The sequence below is a fragment of the Ips typographus genome, linkage group LG4 (assembly GCF_016097725.1).
Source record: "Ips typographus isolate SLU linkage group LG4, UJ_Ityp_2.0, whole genome shotgun sequence".
NCBI lineage: Eukaryota > Metazoa > Arthropoda > Insecta > Coleoptera > Curculionidae > Ips > Ips typographus.
In genome coordinates, this window is record NC_138425.1 from 7,735,439 (window position 1) to 7,755,032 (window position 19,594).

The 19,594-nt window shown below is 34.5% G+C and overlaps 1 protein-coding gene across 5 annotated transcripts in view; it reads left to right on the top strand.

The window, feature by feature from the left end:
* tio (zinc finger domain-containing protein tiptop) overlaps nucleotides 1-19,594 on the top strand; it is a 102,984-nt gene that overhangs the window by 72,238 nt on the left and 11,152 nt on the right. For 2 of the 5 annotated variants that reach the window (XM_081978963.1, XM_081978962.1), the window contains exon 2: nucleotides 10,269-10,289. The exons of the other annotated variants lie outside the window; for them this stretch is intronic. In XM_081978963.1, coding sequence (XP_081835089.1) covers nucleotides 10,269-10,289 — 21 coding nt within the window. The remainder of the gene's footprint in view (nucleotides 1-10,268; nucleotides 10,290-19,594) is intronic. 5 annotated transcript variants of the gene reach the window in all.

Below are 19,594 nucleotides of genomic sequence, written 5' to 3' on the forward strand. Positions count from 1 at the left end.
TAAGGTAGATCAGAAACTTGTGGAGAAGACTGTGTTCTTTTATCTGTTATTGTAGTTGCACCTCCACTGTGTGAACATAGACTTCTTTTTCTCTTTGCAAAACACAATATGGTTCTTATTAACATTTTTTTCTACGGGCAATAATAACTTTGTACCTGTCAAATTGTAAGGTGTGCAGATATCCCAACCTTTATAGCCAAGGAAGTTTTGAAAAAAAAACCTCCTACCTAACAAGACAATTAAAAATAGTATTATAACAAAATGACAAAAATACTCAAAAGTCTTACTACGTCATACTAACGGGCTTTTTGAATAATACATTGTTTCGGACAAATTGAGTATTTTCAAAAATAAGAAAATACGTGTCTTATTTTTTTGAATGTTTTTCTTAAATAAGAAATAAAAAAAAAATCATCGAAGACCCTCCTCATTCTCCAATCAAACGCAAAACCAAGGTGGATTAGTATTGTGGTAGACCAACAGTATTAAAATCACGACCCTTAACTAAACGACCGTCAAAACATACAAGACTAAAGGCAAAAGGGATTATTCGAACTTATTTAACCTTCATTTTTATACACTGGTGGAATCCCTTGGCGGTCGGACAAATGACTCGGTGTCAAAAAGGCCGCACGCGCCGCCACAATGCTGCATCTCCTTTATAAAAAGATTCCCGTTTCCGATTTTCTCGCTTTTGCTACGAAGATTTCCTGTTGCAATGTTGCCACAAATGGTTTTATTTCCTTAACAACAATTATACAAGTTAGCAAAAATTTTCTAGGAAACAATTTAACTTAGTGCTTAATAGTGTCAGCGTTCAAACCGCAATCAGTTTGCACAGTCTCAAGAGAAACCAAAGCGTTGGACAACGTAGCAGATTTGCACTTTCTTCGTTCTCTTTTTATCCGGTTCCAGTCGCATTGTTCCAACAAAATCAACCCCAAGCCAATTGTTAACCTTTCCCGCTGTTTGATGTGTCGAAGGGGCCCCAGAGACTCTGATACAGGGTTAACTCGATAGAGGGAGGCAGGATAATTTGCACTAGCAGGGTTAATTGTATTTGCAGGGGGGTGGCTGTTGCGCTCCCATTTCTTTATTAAATTTATTTTTCATTCTTTTACTAGTCTTGCAAGCTTTAAGATAAACACGTGCTTAAAAAGCATTGCAGGGGCCAAAAAAAAAATCGAATCCACATAAAGATGACTGCATGAAAAAAACGTTATAAAATCATTAATCAAGACAGTCTGCCGGCTGATTTATGCCAGGTACTAAATTACACTACCGAAGATTTAGAACAGCTTTTGTAAAAGACACATGACCCTATCTGGAGATTTAATATCAAACACTTGACAAATGCGGTCATAACATCCAGGTCCGGATTAATTTTACAACATACAGGGAAATATTTTATTGCTTTTCAGTTTGTACAACTGTAATTTTGAGTCAAGCAGAAATATTTGCCCTTCGATCCATCAATGACCCTCTCGATTTATACGGGGGGGCAATGAACATAAATGATAATTGAGATCATTATACTCAGTTGCTTTTTCTCGACTCACTCAGCTTCGGTTTATTATTTCCCGCTAACAGATGGGACTATCATTTACCTCCTGCCATTCACCTTTCATTGGCAGAGTATTAATAATGTCCGGGAGATTGATAACTGGCAATCAAAAACGGCAGTCACGCAATCTCACGGCGAGAGTCCTATTTTTCACCTCTGAAAAACCAGAAGCCGTATAATTACGACCATTCTTGCTGAATTTTTGCTTATTTGGAATTTTGACACCATTGAAAAAGTTATATTTCTTTAGGAAACGTGGGTTTGATGGTAAAATCTGATTCTTCTACAACTAGTCGCTAATGTGAAGTCTTAAGTAAAGAGTGTTAGAAAGAAGACATTTCTTTTAGTGATACTGCTGCACATATTTTTATAAAGTTTGACACAATGTATCAAGATTATATTTTTTGATGTTCAAAAAAAAAAAAATATAATATTATATTTTCTAGTGTTCTCTGGGTATTTTTAGAGAAGAACATGCTTTCAAATTCCACTGGACACCAAAACAGAAGATCAGCAAAATGTAAAACAATTTATCAATTGAGACTCATTATTAAAAACTTTAAATTATATTAGTAGTACACAAGTTTAAAAGGGTTCATTAGGGTTGTACACATATTATAAAATAGCCTATTTAAGTAACCAGTTAAGAAAAGTTTGACGTTATGTAACAGTAACAATGAGCAGGTACGGTTAGAATTTAGTCATTGTATAACTTTATAGTCGCACAATATGGCTATTTTGTTCCTTTTGTGATTAAGAAATCCGTCTTTATTTGCAAAACTAGAAAAAATCCGTTAAAAAACGGTACCATCTAGAGCCAATGTGATACCTGAATCAGGTTTAGAATTAGTCGAAAAGAAGTATAGTTTTGTAAATGTGGTACTCGAGGTGGTGCCAATATGGTAGTTAGTACTTCATAAGGAACCCAACTAAAAGTCTCAGTAAACTCATCATGTTGGTAAAATTTGCTCATTTCTATTTTTCTTCTTTGGTTGACTTTGTTTGTACAGAACGATAAATTGAGGATTGACCAACACTCCTTTTGGGATTGCCTGTATATAATTAGAAGACGATTTGACGTAGTTTAAAAGGTTGAATCCAAAAATTACTATCAAAATAGTCCTAACCTGAAAGTGAACTTAAAATTCTGCATATTTTTCAAAACAATTTTTCGAATTATGTATTGGCTATTAAGAAAATGTTAATTTGTTTTTTTGACCAACCTTGTATACGTATAATCTGTAGGTAAAATGCAGCTAACAGGTAAAATACACTACTACAATTAACTAACAATTTTATATGAGTGGAGATAATGCCAGAGCTGCTCAATATTTAATTTTTGATCACAACTAGATTTTTACTTGTTTTCAGTTAGGGTAGTTTGGTCAGTCCCAGTGAATAATCTGATACCTTTTTGTAAATATTTTAAACACGGTTTGCTCGAGGAAACTGGAGGCTTAATGGTCGGTAATTTTTGGTTTTTAAATTTGGAGGAGCTTTGTGTTAAAAATTTCTTAAACTTTGCAAAAGTTTTATAATTTCAAATTTATCACAGACTACCGCGGCGTATAAGCAATAATATGTTATTTCAGAAACTGTAGGTTAGGTTAGATTAGGTTCAGAACGTATATGACGTTTTATTTCAAACTTTCGAGCAAACATGTGCTGGATTAAATCATAAGTAATCACTTCAGTCTAGAAGAGGTATACACATAAGATTATGTTTGACAAAAAATAGAGATATAACCCAAACTTGTTAATAAACGTCTCATGTAACCGTGAAAAATCTGAGAATAAAACAAACAAATAACGTAAAAATTAATTTGTTAAGTGTGTTTTCCTCTTAATATTTTATTAATTACACCTTATTATTAACACTGAAAACAAATTTTATCAGTGATTAGTAGTTTTTAAGATCACTCCTCTTTTTCTGTCAAATTCCAAAGTATTGTGCACGGCCCAATTTCGTCTTATCAACAGACATACAAACAAAAATTATATCGTGGCAGGCAAGACAGGTAAGCTACTCCTACCCACCATAAATTATACATCCATCAAAAAAGCCTATTTTTGGAGCAAACATTATTTTCATTTGGCATTGTCACAATGATTGATGGACAATTTTTGTAAATGTATGTACATATTATTAGTTTCGAAATGCTGTGCCCTGGCTGCCAGTCACTTTTCATGGAATTTCATCAATAACGATTGATTGATACCTGGCAATCAATCAACCTAATATCCAGGTGACAGCGTTCTGCGACCTGCTTACTGATCGATGAACTAGAAACTGTCGTAAATAACTAACAATCTTATAATTTTGTCAGAAATGTTTTGTCTTGTATAGTTGATTATGTTCGGCAATTACAATCTGGCAACATTTGTGGTTAAGGTTAAATTGCTACGTCCCTGGATTGTCGAGCTACCTAAATTTCGGAATAGTTGGCTAAAAATGAGACGAAACAAATGCAGCTACGCTTATCGATTTTAAAGGTAAGTCGTCGCAGACGGAGCGGCATAGATGTTTCGGAGAGTGACAGCGTCGTTGTCCGAGTGACATTTCCCCCCTCCTGCCTCTGACCCATCCTGCTGTCCGTCTAGAAATCAATGACGAAGCGTGGCATTGATTCTGGAAGCTGGAAAACCGCTCCGAGAAATATTTAATTTTCCTGTTGTGTGTATGGAATTCTCCTTCGTCTTTCCGCTTTTATTTCTTACACTTTAGACTGAAATAGTGAATGGTGCTAAAGGTGACTTATGCTAGATTAGAGAGAAACTTAATACAAGAAGCACGACTTTATCTGTAGAAGAAATCGAAGGGCAAGTCTTGCATTATATTGTACAGAAGAAAGACAAATGATCAGCTTGAAAGCTCCTAGGAGCCATCAATCTCAATCCGAATGAGTAATTTTTTAAAGTCATAAAACGCGATGGACAAGTAAGCGTAAGTGGAGAGGTGTGCTTTAAGATAATGACGACCATAAGTCATGTGCTAATTGTATTTCGAGCACGTGGGCGCCTCTAATGTTGCTGGTGGTAGAATTAATTCGGAGGACGTTTGCGTTTATTTACAACTTCTTTGTGGTTCCTGGTTCGTATTCAAATTATTAGTACCTACATCTGAGGATTTATCAGCACCCAGAGATAAGGAAACCCTGAAAAGTCATGGCGTACGTTGAACGGGGAAATGCAGAAGATTTATAACCTTTCATCTTTAACAAACATGAGTATTTTCAGTTGTTTGTGCTTTTACCACATAGATGAAATATATCAAACCCGTTTAAGTGACACGAAAGTATTATGGGCTACCAAGTGCCATAAATTACACCAAATCTATTTGCTGCAAACATTTATTTATTTATATTCAGCAGTGTCGTAAGGAAGATTGATTGATGTGCTTTCGGTAATAACTCACAGACAGATAAAACATTTTTAGGAAGCCGATAAGGAACAGTTATCGCTTTGTCTACAGTCACTAACCAGCATTCAAATATCGGCTACGCATTTCTCAAACCTCAACCGTTTCAAATCAAAGGCCACGAATATCCATCCCCTTCGTTTTTCGCCCTGTGCCTAACTTTGCCCTGACATATTGCGTTCCATTAGCACATACTTTTCTTCTTCTTTCCGCTCTTTCTGGGCAATAATAAAACTGTCCGTCAGTCAGACGGGGTCTGACTCCAAAATTAACTGTACGAAAATCGGACTTGTCGCTTGATTATCTGCGAAAGAATTTCCTGAATGCTGGAAGCTGTTTAAATCTTGTCAGGCCATCGGTAGAGAGGACGGGCAGAATTTCTTTTTTGCACTCAAGAAACGAATGTAGGGATGTTCGGTCACAGTTTTTGCAGTCAGACGTGTGCTAACTATTACATGTAAGGTAGTTCAGTTTTAGAAAATTAGTCAATCAGAAGGTCTTATGAAAAACTCCTTGAAATAGTTATAAAAACAGTAATGTTAGCTATTTACTACTGTATTGAGAAACTTGTTGAAATCTCTATAATTACCATAACACTACGCTCCATAAACGTATAATACATAAAAGGATAACTGACCTTTACTTTTCAATGAAGCTTTCTAATAACAACTAATTTTATAATGTTTCAAAATTTGCTTTCGTTTTTCAATCCTGTAAAAAAACTGACCTTTAGAAAGTTAAAATCCATCAACTAAAGACAAATATCTAAAAGAAAACCTTGTGCTGGTAATTTTCTCAACAAAAACCAGTAAAAGCATTGTTTATGTTCCTTAACATAGGTCAATCTAAACCATTATTATTAATGATTGCCAATTAGATTAACACAAAGCCTGAAGGCTGACTAGATCTTTATCACGTCGCTGTTGCTTCGTATTAGCAGTTATCCGTAGATGTGAAAACACTGAACTCACTAAAACTCTTCAAATCAGTGGAAAAAACCATTTTAATAACGTGTGCTTTTTGTTTCAGGTAAGCCGATCATCCTTTCGCTGATTCCAGTTTGAGTGAGTTATTTGAGACAATCTCAACTATGTAGGTTTAATAGTGACATATTAAATTAGTTGTTGTGTACTTTCGAAAGCTAAAAATAATGCACGATTGCACGGAGAATGCCACACAAAAGACACTAGAGAGTTACAATCCAATATAGCAAGACTAAGCGATTAGTACGCTGCCTTAATCTGACATATTTACTTCTGTTAGAAGCTAAAAATATCATATTTTATTGCAGTTTGTGCAAAGAATGTAAATATGATTTTGCAGTTTTGCAAGCACAATTCATTATTTAAAAAAAAGGTGATCTAGATGTGGTAAATGACTGGAAAATTAAAGTATGATGTGATTTAACATAAAAATATCAGTGTTAAACATCAGCTAAGAACTTAATTCGAAAAATCTGAAGTTAAAGCTGAAAAATAACAGGTTTGAACAGTTAGAAAGCAAATTATTCTTCTCCATTATAATGAAAACATTTTTGTTTTAAAAAATGCTGTACCACTTCAATTATCATTGATACCAAAAGAAGAATTACCAATTTCTGTCCACTATAGAACCTGATAAAATTTATGTGTATAGGATAAAACCAATTTAAGTTAAACTATGATGATATTTAATAATTGTATCCTTTATCTTTTTAAAACCTGTTCAGAAGGTACTTATACACATATTTCAATAAAAAAAAATTTACAAAATAAGTCATTAATCAAAAAATATAAACATGTCATTTAAGATGTTACTTAACGCATACTAATAACTTCATTAATCAAAAAACAATGACATTATCAGGTCACTTTATGTCATCGTGGCACAAAGTTTAGATAGCATTTTGAATAAAAAGGGCAGATGAGATATGACAATTTAGAACAAGGTTATTGTTATTTTAACTGCAATTATTTACTCAATTTTTTATTTGTTTTATTCGCCGTTAGAGTAGGTTGTGTAGGCTATAATTATTACAGAAGGTACATAGTTTTTCTAGACCAGCACAATCATAATTTGAAATTTTCTTATCCTAAAAAACACAGTTAAGGGTTTTGGGATTCATTTTTCATTGAAGAGGAAATGCCTTTATCTGTAGCAATATTTCAGTTTAGTCAAAATTTTGATTCAGCCTCACATGCTATAAAATGCTGTTAATGGTACTACTCCTATATAAAACTACATCAGACAACTAAAATAATGTGATATGAACCTTTTTAGGATAGAGACAAAATACTTGATACTGAAATTTAAGTATTCTGTATGCAAAATTATTGAGTTTGATTTATTTTTTCTCTGCTTATCGGTCAATATTTCAATGCTGATTTTAATATGCCACAAGATCCCAGTAACCCAGTCGCGAATGTATTATTATTAGTACGTGCTCCCCTCTTCTACGCCTTTGGCTTGTAAAATTTTAACGAGCAATTTTAACAGTTGTCACAGAACAAGACGATTTATGCGAGCTGTGTTTGATGCATGGCAAAGATCGCTACAAGCTGTTTTATTAATAGAGCCCTGAGTGGCTAGACATGTTTAATTGCTGAGAGCTTTTAAAAATATTTTTAGGTTACACGGTTTAGGTCGAGCATAAAGTCTTGTCGTATTGTCAAGTAATGATGGGATTTAGTGACAGGTTCTGGTAACTGGAAGGGTGGTCTGTTGGCAAATTTAAAATGAAACCCTGGACAAGTAGAAATCTGCTGAATTGTGGAAAGTTCGTAAGCCAATAAATTTCAAAGACATGTAGCAAATACATAATCAGCATCGGCTGTAGCGCGAAAGCTCGAGCCGAAATTAATTCGACTCACGTTAACGAACGTTACTAAATTAAAGGAGAGACCATGCAGAAGGACCGTTGCCCGTTTTATTGTACTGCTACCGGCCACTGCGGTCAGCATCGTTGCTGACACACACGCTACTGCAACTTTACTGCTGATTTATTTGTTGTTCTAATTTACGTCGCCATTAATTAGTGAATTTTGAGCGTTTCTGCAAATTTCTGCATTAATTAAACCAACTATCCATTCGTCATTCTGTTCGCCGGGAAGATATACTGGCGTCTAGGACAGTTCAGCTTGTAACGGCCGCTCATACACTCTTTCTTCGGCTTATCTGACCGTCCTTCAATCGACGAACTAATAATTACCACAATCCAGGAAGCGATCGTATATTTTTCGAGAATTATTTCTAACATATCTCTCCCTGAACCGCAACGCTTTCCACATGTAAGGGCGAGGCAATAATCAACGAACGTAGATTGCATACTAACGAAAACCTACGATTTATTCTTCTTCACTCTAGTCCGTTAAATTTTACGGTGCGACTTTACGAGGATCTAATGGTTTTTATTGGTTTTTCTTATGGGGTGTTCGGCAATCGAAGTAGATTTCTGTACATGACAGTCTAGGTCGGAAAATACGAAATGCATGAACCAAATGTCTGACACTGTAGAGATTACTGGTGATCTCAAAAAGATTTGTTAAACAGGAAACAAAAATTACGCTCTTTTTGTTTAACTACAACTAGTAGTTAACAGAAATAAGCAATACAATTATCTTTTGTATTTGTTTTTATATTACTTTATTAACTTCTTTCTTGTCGGTTTTTCGCTTCAGCGTTTAGTGTTTTCACAAATCTCCTTTGTTCTTCATTTTAGTAGCAGTTTTCAGCATTCGTTGCTTTTCACAATTAACACAATAAATACATAAAAACCAATTAAATCAGCTAAAAGCAAATGTGGTTTATTAAATGACATTTTCGCTTATTTTAACCGAATATTTATTTATTGATATCTTCTTTTAGTTTTTTTGTGTGTTATTTCAAGGATCAATAGGACACCTGAACTTTTTTGCTTCTAACGCTTTCAATTATTAGAAGTACCAATTTATCCAGCAATCAAACTAAGTAGGGTCACTGTACCATTAATTGACCAGTATGTATGTATCTTAGCATTTCGATCTGTAAATTTACATGAAAAACATTAACTATTAGATGAAAAAATGTGCTAGTAAGATGATTAGCTATTTCAAACATAGTACATTCTAGTTTTTTCATTAACAAATATTATATCCATGCAAACTTGTAGTTTCTTTCAATAGTTGACCATGATGTGTCCATCTTTGGTTTACTAGTAAATGCTCATTGAAGAAGTGAAAAATAACACAGTTCTCTAATTATTTATATGGATATTAATAGACTCTTTAAATTTCTGGTCTTCAATCAATATTTTTAAACAAAATAATATCAAAAATATGTTTAGACTAACATGGATGGACTCACAAAAGGATTTTCAACTGCATAATGAAGAGCTTTGGCAATATTTTCAATACACCCCGTAGAACTGAAGAAAGAATAGGCGCTAAATTATAAAAATGTTACTTTTTGGTACTTTACTTAAAATCGGTGAAATACTGGGGCAGTGACCGTATTAGCGAAACTGACTCTTGTAATTTTGTTGAACTGCATTTATTATAAAAGCACACAATGTCCTATGTAATTCTACGAAACCAGCAAAACCGCGTATTACAACACAGTTTGATGGCTAATTATTTTCCATGCGGCGATGATTTAAAATGACAACAATAGACGTTGAAAATAAATTGTCCTTGTCAGGATGATTGATAACTGGTAAGGTGAGAATGCACAGACCATGTTTAAAAAATGTTCGACCGCGGTTTTGATCGTATGAAATTAACCCAATTCCATACATTGTACGCAAAATTCTTCCGTTCGGATCAAATTTACAGATTGACTGACTTTAATTTCACCAAAATGGTTTGCCGGCACCACTTGCGGAAAGCTGAGAAGAGTGTTAATAAATTAGGAAGTTTGGTATAGAGTTACGTGAGTTTCACCTCTTTCTTACGCAAGAGTGCTGTTGATAAATATTGATTAATAATGATAAATTACTTACCGAAAAGATTGATACAACCTAATTTTGTAATTGGTTTAAAAAAGTAGGAAAGTTTAGTTTAACTTATTGTAATTTGTTTGTTGTACCTCTTGCGCTATGCTAGAATATCTTTTGTCGTTTACAACAATATTTGCCGTGGTTTAATTTCAATAACATTTTCAAGTAGTAGTTATTTTCTGAAACTTTGAAGGGTCAACTAAATTAAACATTTCTTTATATTTTAGTAACTAAAAGTTAATACTCTTTTAGGTATGTATGGTTATTCTGAATTGTTCCCAGTTATCTAAACCAGTTCAACACAAATGTAATTAATTATTCTTCTCCTTTTCTAGCTTCAAACCGACTAGATTTTGGTGAGTCATTTTTGATTATGGAAATGATTATTTACCTTTTTAAGATCACTTTACAACTTTGTCGCAATAGTTAACTGAACAAATCAAAAGTGAAGAAACACTGACGTAAACACAGATTAGCCTTTATTGTTATTGACGCAGAAGCATTTAACCCTTCACACATTATCAAATATCCTGTAAGAGCGTCACTCATCATCGGGATTGTTCGAATCAATTAAACGGAATCGGATTCGGACATTGGCGACGTTTCGCTTCGTAAACACGACATTATTATGCAAGTTACCGATATTAACAATAGACACGTCGCCAAAGAAGAGAGGTTCAGGAAGCAGTGCCCGTCTGTCAACTGTCAGGTATGGGCGCGCCGCATTTGTCATCGTGAATCATGGGCCATACGGTCATGTCAACCAATACGCCTGACAGATTTATGGCTCGAAGCAATTGCGTAGATGCCACTTTTATGATGTATGCTTGTTTGTGTTTAGCAGTTGTGCCCTCTTGCCAACTTTGTCTCGGCTTTTAAACGACCACCATTGTTGAAGCTTGTTCAATATCACAGTAGTATTTATTTTTTTTGTTAATTGAAAATGTAGCTTGGAAGCACATATCGCACAATAGAACCAATTTATTCATATTATCAGTAAAATAGCAAAGTCAACATGGAAATTATACCGTTATCTTCTGACGTTGATAAGTCACTAGTTTTACCGACATTAGTTTTTATAAGTGGTTTCACTCAAGTTCTGCCAGGGATTCCCAATTTAGTTGGTTTTTTCCACTTCCTTCCTATAAGTGGTTGCATTTTTCAAATTAATTGTTGACAAAAAGTCAACACTTTACTGACTTTACAGATGTACTTATGAAAAAGTGTACTTTTAACAAATTTAGTTGAAATTTTTATTACTTTTTGATCTCAATTCCGATGGACTCTCTTTTCTTTAAAAAAATGCAAAAACAATTAGGAATAGATAGTTTTCAGAGTTGTATAATAAAAAAAAATAATTATCATACTTCAGAGTACTAGACAGATTCATCATTTCTTTTTGGATATGAACACCTCGATGAACAGATACGTTTTCAAAATTAAAAATCCTATGGCAGAAACAGCTTAAATAAAAACACATCACGTCTGGAACGTCGGAGGTCCGTTGAAAATCTGGAAAAACTTAATGGGCGTCGTCGCAAACGGATTGCATCAAAGACCACCCCGGGCCCTTTTTCTACGGCTAACTTCCGAGGTGTGCTGATTGCCGCGATCATCAGCTCGCTTTGCTGAACGAGTGAAAAGAAAATAAAGTGACGGGGCAGACCCGCTAACTTCATTAGACAAGTCTAGTTTCGATTAAGCAGTCCCTTCTCTTTCGGTCGGTATTAGTTTAATAAGATATTTCGCGTGGGGCTTGTCAGGACCTGAACGCTCAAATTAAATTATTAATTTGCTAGACTGGACTCACAATTTACTTCTTTCATTTCGTTTTCTTGATGAGTCTGTGATAAAAACGGAATTGCGTTGAGATCGTTTTTAGTGTAGGAGTATGTGAATGATTTTATTCTGAATCATGTTTTGTAAGTTTTCCACAATGTATGTACAGGGATCTGTAAGTAATGTGTATGATGTAGGTAATTATGCTGAAATGAGTGGAAAAGGAAAAAATGTATCTTAATAAGTGGGAATATTATTTCAAAGAGCTGTTTTATATTTTTTTGCAAATTAGTAGATGACAATGAAATTTTGACTCACCTAATTTTAAGTATTGCCATACAGCATTTAATCTGATTTAAAGTTGAAATAAAAAATAATTAATTAGTGGTTCAGTAGACTAGTTGTCACGGTCTAGAATTAGTTGATAGCGCTGAAAAAAGTGAACAATTGAAAGTTAACATAATTTGAACGCATGCTTCTATTTACTGCCAAACTTTTACGACTAATAAATATAAGCGGTTGTTTGTTGGTCGTTATTTATTCGTGATTTATTTGTAGCGAGACGTTCAGAAGCGGCACAACTTCGAGCGTAAATAACTCGGTAGCTGGCGCTGATCTTTTTCCAACAGACGTTTTAGATTCGGCCTCATTGTTCTTTATGGATTGTAAATAATTCCTAATTTAATTTACTCGCGCAGATAATTACTTACAGCTGTTACTAACTCGTTCACCGTTTGATCTCTCTGACAAGTCCCGGTCGTTTTTGGTATCGGCTATTTGGTCGTCAGGTTTTATGCCCGGGACTAACTTTATTATTGTAATGGCCTAGTTTTTATGGATGGCCAAATCGATTTTCTGATCAATGTCTATTGGCAACGTCTAAATAAATATAACTGTGACTAATAAATACAGTACAACTTTTCAGGCAGAACTCATGCATTGTGAAAGTTGAGTGAAGTGATAAATATCTCGAAAACAGAGAAGCAATCTATTTCATATTTAAGAAGAGCAACCAAAAAAGTAATACACGTATTTTTTATGTTTAACTCACTTTAAGTTCAAAAAAAAATAATATGGAAAAACTAAAAGCCTCTATGAGATAGAATAGAGTTTTGTGGGGTATCCTTCTCTATCAAACGTTATTGAACCGGTATAGCTCTAATATTGAACCTAACCCTACAAATACCAAAATCAACCTAACCGCACTTGGTACGTCAACGTCGTAAACGTCATGTCAGTTTTCAAAATAACAGGTGGATATTATAACATCCAATAGCAGAGTTCATAGTTCCCGTGAAATAATCTACTTAAATTTAACCAGGAAACGTAAATTTATGTTTAGCTTGAAATTTGCAAAATATTAGAGTTTTACTCATTACTTTCTATTGCCCACTGCATCATCAGTGTTTAGCCCTTATCCACTGTAATTCCAGCTGTTTGGAAAAAAATTAAATCTACCAGATTCGTCTTCATGAACGACTTCCACTGAAATAGCCTTGTTATAGACTTGTAGTATACATGACAAATTGTTGGCACTACCACATAACGCTTCATATAAATTTATTGTAATTTTTTAGACATGCTAAGCCGAATGAAAATCGAATAATTGCCTTGTTTTGACATTTTTTAGTTACATTATTACTTTATAATAGTCTTACCTCAAAGGCATAGTCTCTCAAGGAATAAATAGGTTATTATAGAGTAGATTAATTAATTTTGAGTAGTTCAACTATTTTACAAGAGTAATTGGTAAATTAACTAATTCACTTTTCTTTTTTTTTAGTAATTGTGATAGCCATGTCTACAGTAATTTAAAAAATAAAAGTTATATTGAAGTTTTGTGCGTTTCATATAATTTATAAATAAGGTACTAGTAATAAATTATTCAATAAATTTTAATTCAGCTAATTACGTTATCGCTCTAAGCAACATTTTCAAACACTTGGTATTTCGGTTTTGAAATAATTTATTACACAGTTTGTGGTAAAGTATGTACGTTAAGGTAATGCAGAACCCTGTGTATGACAGCCCCCATTACAAGATTTCGACAAAGGAACAAGATAAAGCAAATGAGAATTTATGAATATTCGGCCGATAAATCGTTGCGTGAGACCGAAAAAGTTTTCGGACTAAAAACGTGCCCGAAAGGCCTCTAACCAAGAGGGTATTTTAAGCCAGCTGTCATAATTTGATTTAGAGCTGTCATTATCTTGCGTCACACGACGGATATACTGCTTTTTGCAGATGTGACGCCTGTACGAAGCATACACTGAGTACCAATAAATTAGGCTCCCCTGACACATTTAGATTTCACTGCAGTGACATTATATAAAATAAGGTTTCGGACGTAAATCACGTTTAGGCTGACGTTATAAAGTGTTGTGCTTCTTTTGAGTTGGGGCGACGTAAGAGGTCGTCTTTCAAATCTGTATCTGGCATCATCGAATATTGAATGTTCTCTGGCTTCGGCATCGGCCGGAAAGTTGAAACACTAAAACGGGCACAAAAAGCGTTTTTTATTGCCGCTGGATTTACAACGTTGTTCTGCTCCTACAACGTTTTAATGACGTATTTACACTGGAGTTATATACGGCTGTAATGTGGTTGATGAGTCCCGCCCTTTGTCGGGACCTTTAACAAAACTTTACAATCTATTAACGGCCGTAAAACGGGCGTGCCGTAAATAAACTCCTTAAACTTTTGTAGTTGATTCTTCTTTAAGATTAGGTGCTTATTACTACTAAACCACTGTGTTGAGTGTTGTTTTACTGATATTGTTCTGACTGTCAGTACCTCCAATTAATTGTCTTATAAACACATGATTGACAGTTTTTTTTAAGACTAATGGATAGTTGAAATATTTTGTATAAATTTTAATCCACCACCCTAAAGCTGGAATTGCACATTGCTGGAAACTCCTGACCTACATGATTTGGTGTAGAAAGTCAATGTGGAATTTTTGCTTTAGAGTTTGCATGAATTTGTTCGTAAATGGCTTAACTCTAAGGGTCTCCTGTTGTGATTATCAGGTGGTTAAGCAAGAGGTATTGCTCTAGAACTCGTTCATCATATTTTAAATGATATTCTGTGTTAATTTCTTGATGCGATCTTCTTTTCAATAATTTCAAACAAAATCGACAAGTACTACCTGAACTGATATCATCCATATTTGAAAATGTCTCAGGATGAGTTTTAATTCTTTTATATGTGCTGGCTAAATAAATGGATGTAGTGTTACTTAATTTACTTATTTCACTATTTCTCTCACTGTACGAAATTGTCACATAAAAGTATAACTTTTTTTTTCTAGAGAAATGGAATTAGTCCAAGTTGAATGTTTAATTAATAACTATTTTGTGGGGAAATTTCACTGATCGTACCTTTAACTCCTGGACTACTAAACAGTCCTAAGCCAATAACGTAGGTTCACCCCTTACGATTTATAGATTCAGACAGAGTGACATCGTTAGTTTCTGTGCCCGTTTAATTATAATACTTTATTGCCCAATAAATCTTAGGTCGAACCTGCCCCCCTTTGAAGGATATCGTTCAATTCGTAACCCCGACATATTTTATGAGCAAATTATGCATTATTCCTTTTGGCCTGGCGTTCTTTATCTCTCCCTTTTGTGTCTATTCATTCGTTTTTCGTCGACGTCGGTCGGTGACGCGTTTCCAGAAATGTTTTGTGGCTCCTCCGGGACGTATTAGACGAAATTGGGCAACGCAAAGCCGAAAATCAACGAGAATAAGTGGGAAATTAACTGGATAATGCCGCGCCAAGAACTCGAAAGGTCTTTTGAGATCGTCGTTTTCGGGATTCTGATATAGCGTCTCAGTAAATGGATGCTGTACCGATTCGGTTTGACTGGTGGCACTTAATTGTTTTGGCTGCAATAACGAAAGGCACTTTAACGATCACTCATAATTTACCTAATAATAGTGTCAACTCGAACGTTCGTTACAAGTGTCCTAAATAACGAAACTAGATCAACAACCGAAATACATTCGTGATAGCGACCCGTCTAACAATGACCACTCACGACAAATTGTCAGCAATTACTCTCGATCAGTCCTAATGGAAAACGCTAGTTCACCAGGAAATTCAGTTTAATTAGCTTTCATAATTCGAAAAAGAAAAATGGCCGACCGTTTGATGGACTGCTAAACAGGTGCTTTTCAAGCTACTCAGCTGTTGCTGATGTTTTAACGGAATAGTCATGCCATCGAAATCCGATAGATAAAACAATGCAATCCGGGACGTTGAATTGTGTTTTTTGGCAAACGATTTTATTTGATGATAAATCAGTGAATGATGTGACACGTGTATTTATAGGAAGCCCAAAATGTTTAGCGTTAGTCGTAAATATTAAGTCATTACTGCTTTTTTACATAAATCTTTACTCAACTACCTCGATTTTTGTCTGGGTTGTTAGGTCTGATTATGCAAACAATATACATACATTAAAAATATAATTTACTGGTTTGCTCCATTATCGTATAAATGGTAAACAAAATTAAAATTTCGAAAATTTGCGATAAAATCAAATTCGGGTAACTCGTAAAGCAATAAATAGTATTGGGGCATGCAACACGGTGCTACCCAGTTTCAATAACGCTGAAATTTATTAGTGTACAAGGCCTTATGATAATTATTGTTTTAGCCTTAAAGGCGGCAAGCTATCAACTTTACACATATTTAACTACAATAAAGAATGTCATGCTATAAGTGCCGACTACCGCTTATGAAAATTGTTATTTTATTTTTATTTTATCAGCAAACCCGCTATTGTTATACTTAACCATATTTTACGCAAGCTTTTTTTTCTGTGGAAAGGTTTTACCGACAATGTAAACTAAACAACAATAAATGTTTTCGAAAGTATAATATGGTTTATTGGAGCTGTGTTACCGCTTTTTAAGTTTAGTGGATATTGCTAGAGTTTTAAACTGGTTAGGCAGACATCATAAAGTTTACTGGTAAAACATATGAATTATTTTTAGGAAAAATCATAATTACTGGTTATATTGTAGTTTATGCAGGTTTATGGAAAATATGCCAATTTATTTTTATTTGACTAGTGAATAACTGCTAACTATAATGACATAGTTATAAATTTGTTATGAATCTCAATTCCGCCACGTGGCCGTACTGGGTAAATAGGAAACAAAATTTTAAATTTATGATTGCATTAACCCACAGAATCAAGGGGAAGGTATTGTCATGATTATTATCATCCTGAAGATGAGATTTACTCAAATCTCCCTCACCTCCTAGTTGCATGATAATATCATCATAACTGGCATCAGATTCACCCTGACCATTCATTCTAATAATCTAGTAAATAAAGAAAATTTAAATAAATAAGCTTGAATAAAAATTCTATAATAGGGATGCCAAGTTATTTTTAAGGTAAATAACTAAACCTATCTAACTTACTTTCTACCTAAAAATCCTGCTTCTAAATATATCATTGAAACTACAAATGTCTTTAATACATAAAATTACAAACTACTTACAACTAATACTCTTCGTCAAAGAGTCCAAATTGTCAAAAATAAACCGTCAGTCACCAATCTTCTTCTTTTCCGTTGAGGTGGATTTTTAACTGCAAAGGCTGTATCTCGGTAACAGCCGGGAGGCCTCCTCGGTTATCGATTTAACCACTTCTGGAATAGGTCCTCTATCACAATCTGCTCCATGTCGTAACGTGGACTAGACGGTACAATTGCTGGTAGCACTCGGTATTACACCCAGTAACTTCCATCCCCTGTCTTCAATAGTCTGATTTTTGATCGAATTTTTTAGAAAACTGACTTTCCAGCTCTCATTAAAAGTCTCTCTTGACAATCAACAACCAAAAACAAAAAAACCTTTTTTCCCACCTTCTACCTCCACGTACCACCTTTTTCACCTCCTTTGAAGTTCATCAAGTAATACTGTTAATTTTTTTTTAATAACTACATACAATCCTACTAAAACTAACTATAATTGTAAACACTTGACATCCCTACAAAAATGTACCTTTTCTATAAATTAAATAAATAAATTTTCTTTATTTTCTTGAAAAAAAAATCCTTATTTTCAAGACAGTATCATACTCCTTTTAGGGCAGTCATCAACTTTGTTGTTGCGTGATTCTTCGATCCGAAAACATAAAACACTCACCACATACAAGAAGAACAGTGTTGCCAAACCCATGGAAGTTATAATTTATTTAATTTTAATGACTTAAAAACTGCAAAATTTGACTTGAAAAAAGGAATTTCTGTTATGGTAGCCCGACAATTTGAATTGCTTCTGTATGTTCGTTTCTATCTGGTTGATATTGAATAACCTCAGAAACCTAAGAATAACAAGGCGCGCTACACAATAAAACACTTTTTCTAAACCTGATACATTGATTGACATAACGTGTCCGTCTCACAGCTGACAGCTCTTGTCTCCACACTCTCATCATGACTCGCTGAATTCGAGAACAAGACGAATACAATTTCAAGGTACCCAAGACACCTTTGGGGCACCTATTCACGAACCACAGACTACGTTCCTTACTGGTTAAAGTTTCAAATGTTTTGATCAATTTTTTTATGAATTTTTTGAGTATTTATGTGGTTAGCGTGTTGTGGTTGCTTGGTGATGTCAAAACTGGCTGTCGTATAATAGAGTGTAAATTTGCGAAGTCCAGCATACAGCTCCTATGAACGAAGACCTGAAAGTGATTGTCAGATAAAGCGTTGATATATCTGATGTGACTTTTAAATAAGTCGTAGTTGATTGATTGAGTTGCGTTTAATTGTTGCCTTCTAAGAATTATTGACAAGTCAGAGTCGAGCTTAATCGAAGACTCGCGTCGACATTGCAATCCTGTTTGTTATCTCAGGTCAGTGAGCTGTCTCAAAATTCATTTTTTTACTTCGTTCGATGATTGATTGCCGACAACCCTGCTATTGCATTAGTATAAATTTTCAGTCATTGCTCCGCTATTGGTCAAAGGAAAAAAAGGTCGTTGATTCGCGATTGGTCGGTAATTCCGAGAACTAATTGTACCAGGTGTACGACACTATTCTTCAACAAAGCCCTGACAGGACGTTGCTGATAAGACGTTAGATAGGAGAAGAACGCCAGTATAAATACGGGCTTTCGTGAGATACGGTACACAGAGGCTGAAAGGCGAATACCTTATGCCACCGAGAAGAATGCCTTATAGGAGAAATATGCGCTCAAATGAAAGACAATAGGACATAAATTGTTTCAGTTGCCACTGTCCGACTGAGAGGTCGTTTTATTTGCGAGTTTAGGGGACAAGTTGCACGAAAATACCAGAGTACACCACCAGATGAACTTTTGCATGTTCAAACCAATAAGAGTTGCAAAAATCTTTATCAAACAGAGATAGACATTACACAAGCTCTCATGTGCGATAATATCATATTACATTGTTTCTTGGTTTCCGATTTTGGAAATTGTAAACGATTGCAACACTACAACTGATATAGATCGACTTCAAATGCATTTCCTTTCTAATTATTTAAGATTCTTATGGGATTAGTAGGGGGTTAAATCAAGTTTTATGTGAACCAACTGATAGTTGCATAATTGGTTGAATAGACTAACTTAAATGGATTTTTTAATCCTTGGATATGCCATTGGTGGCAAGCATACCAAATTTGGTTCATTCAGTTTTATGTAAGCAAAAAAAATGCGTGGCGATTACTATTATAGATAATAAAATTCCAAGTATGACTGGCAGTTTTTAATATAGTTCAATGGTTCTCATTTTCTTATGGTTAAAAATAGATGTACTATTGAGGGATAATGCCCCTAATTGCTCCATGATGTGTATTACAAAAATGCACATAATTAATTTAATAATTTCCC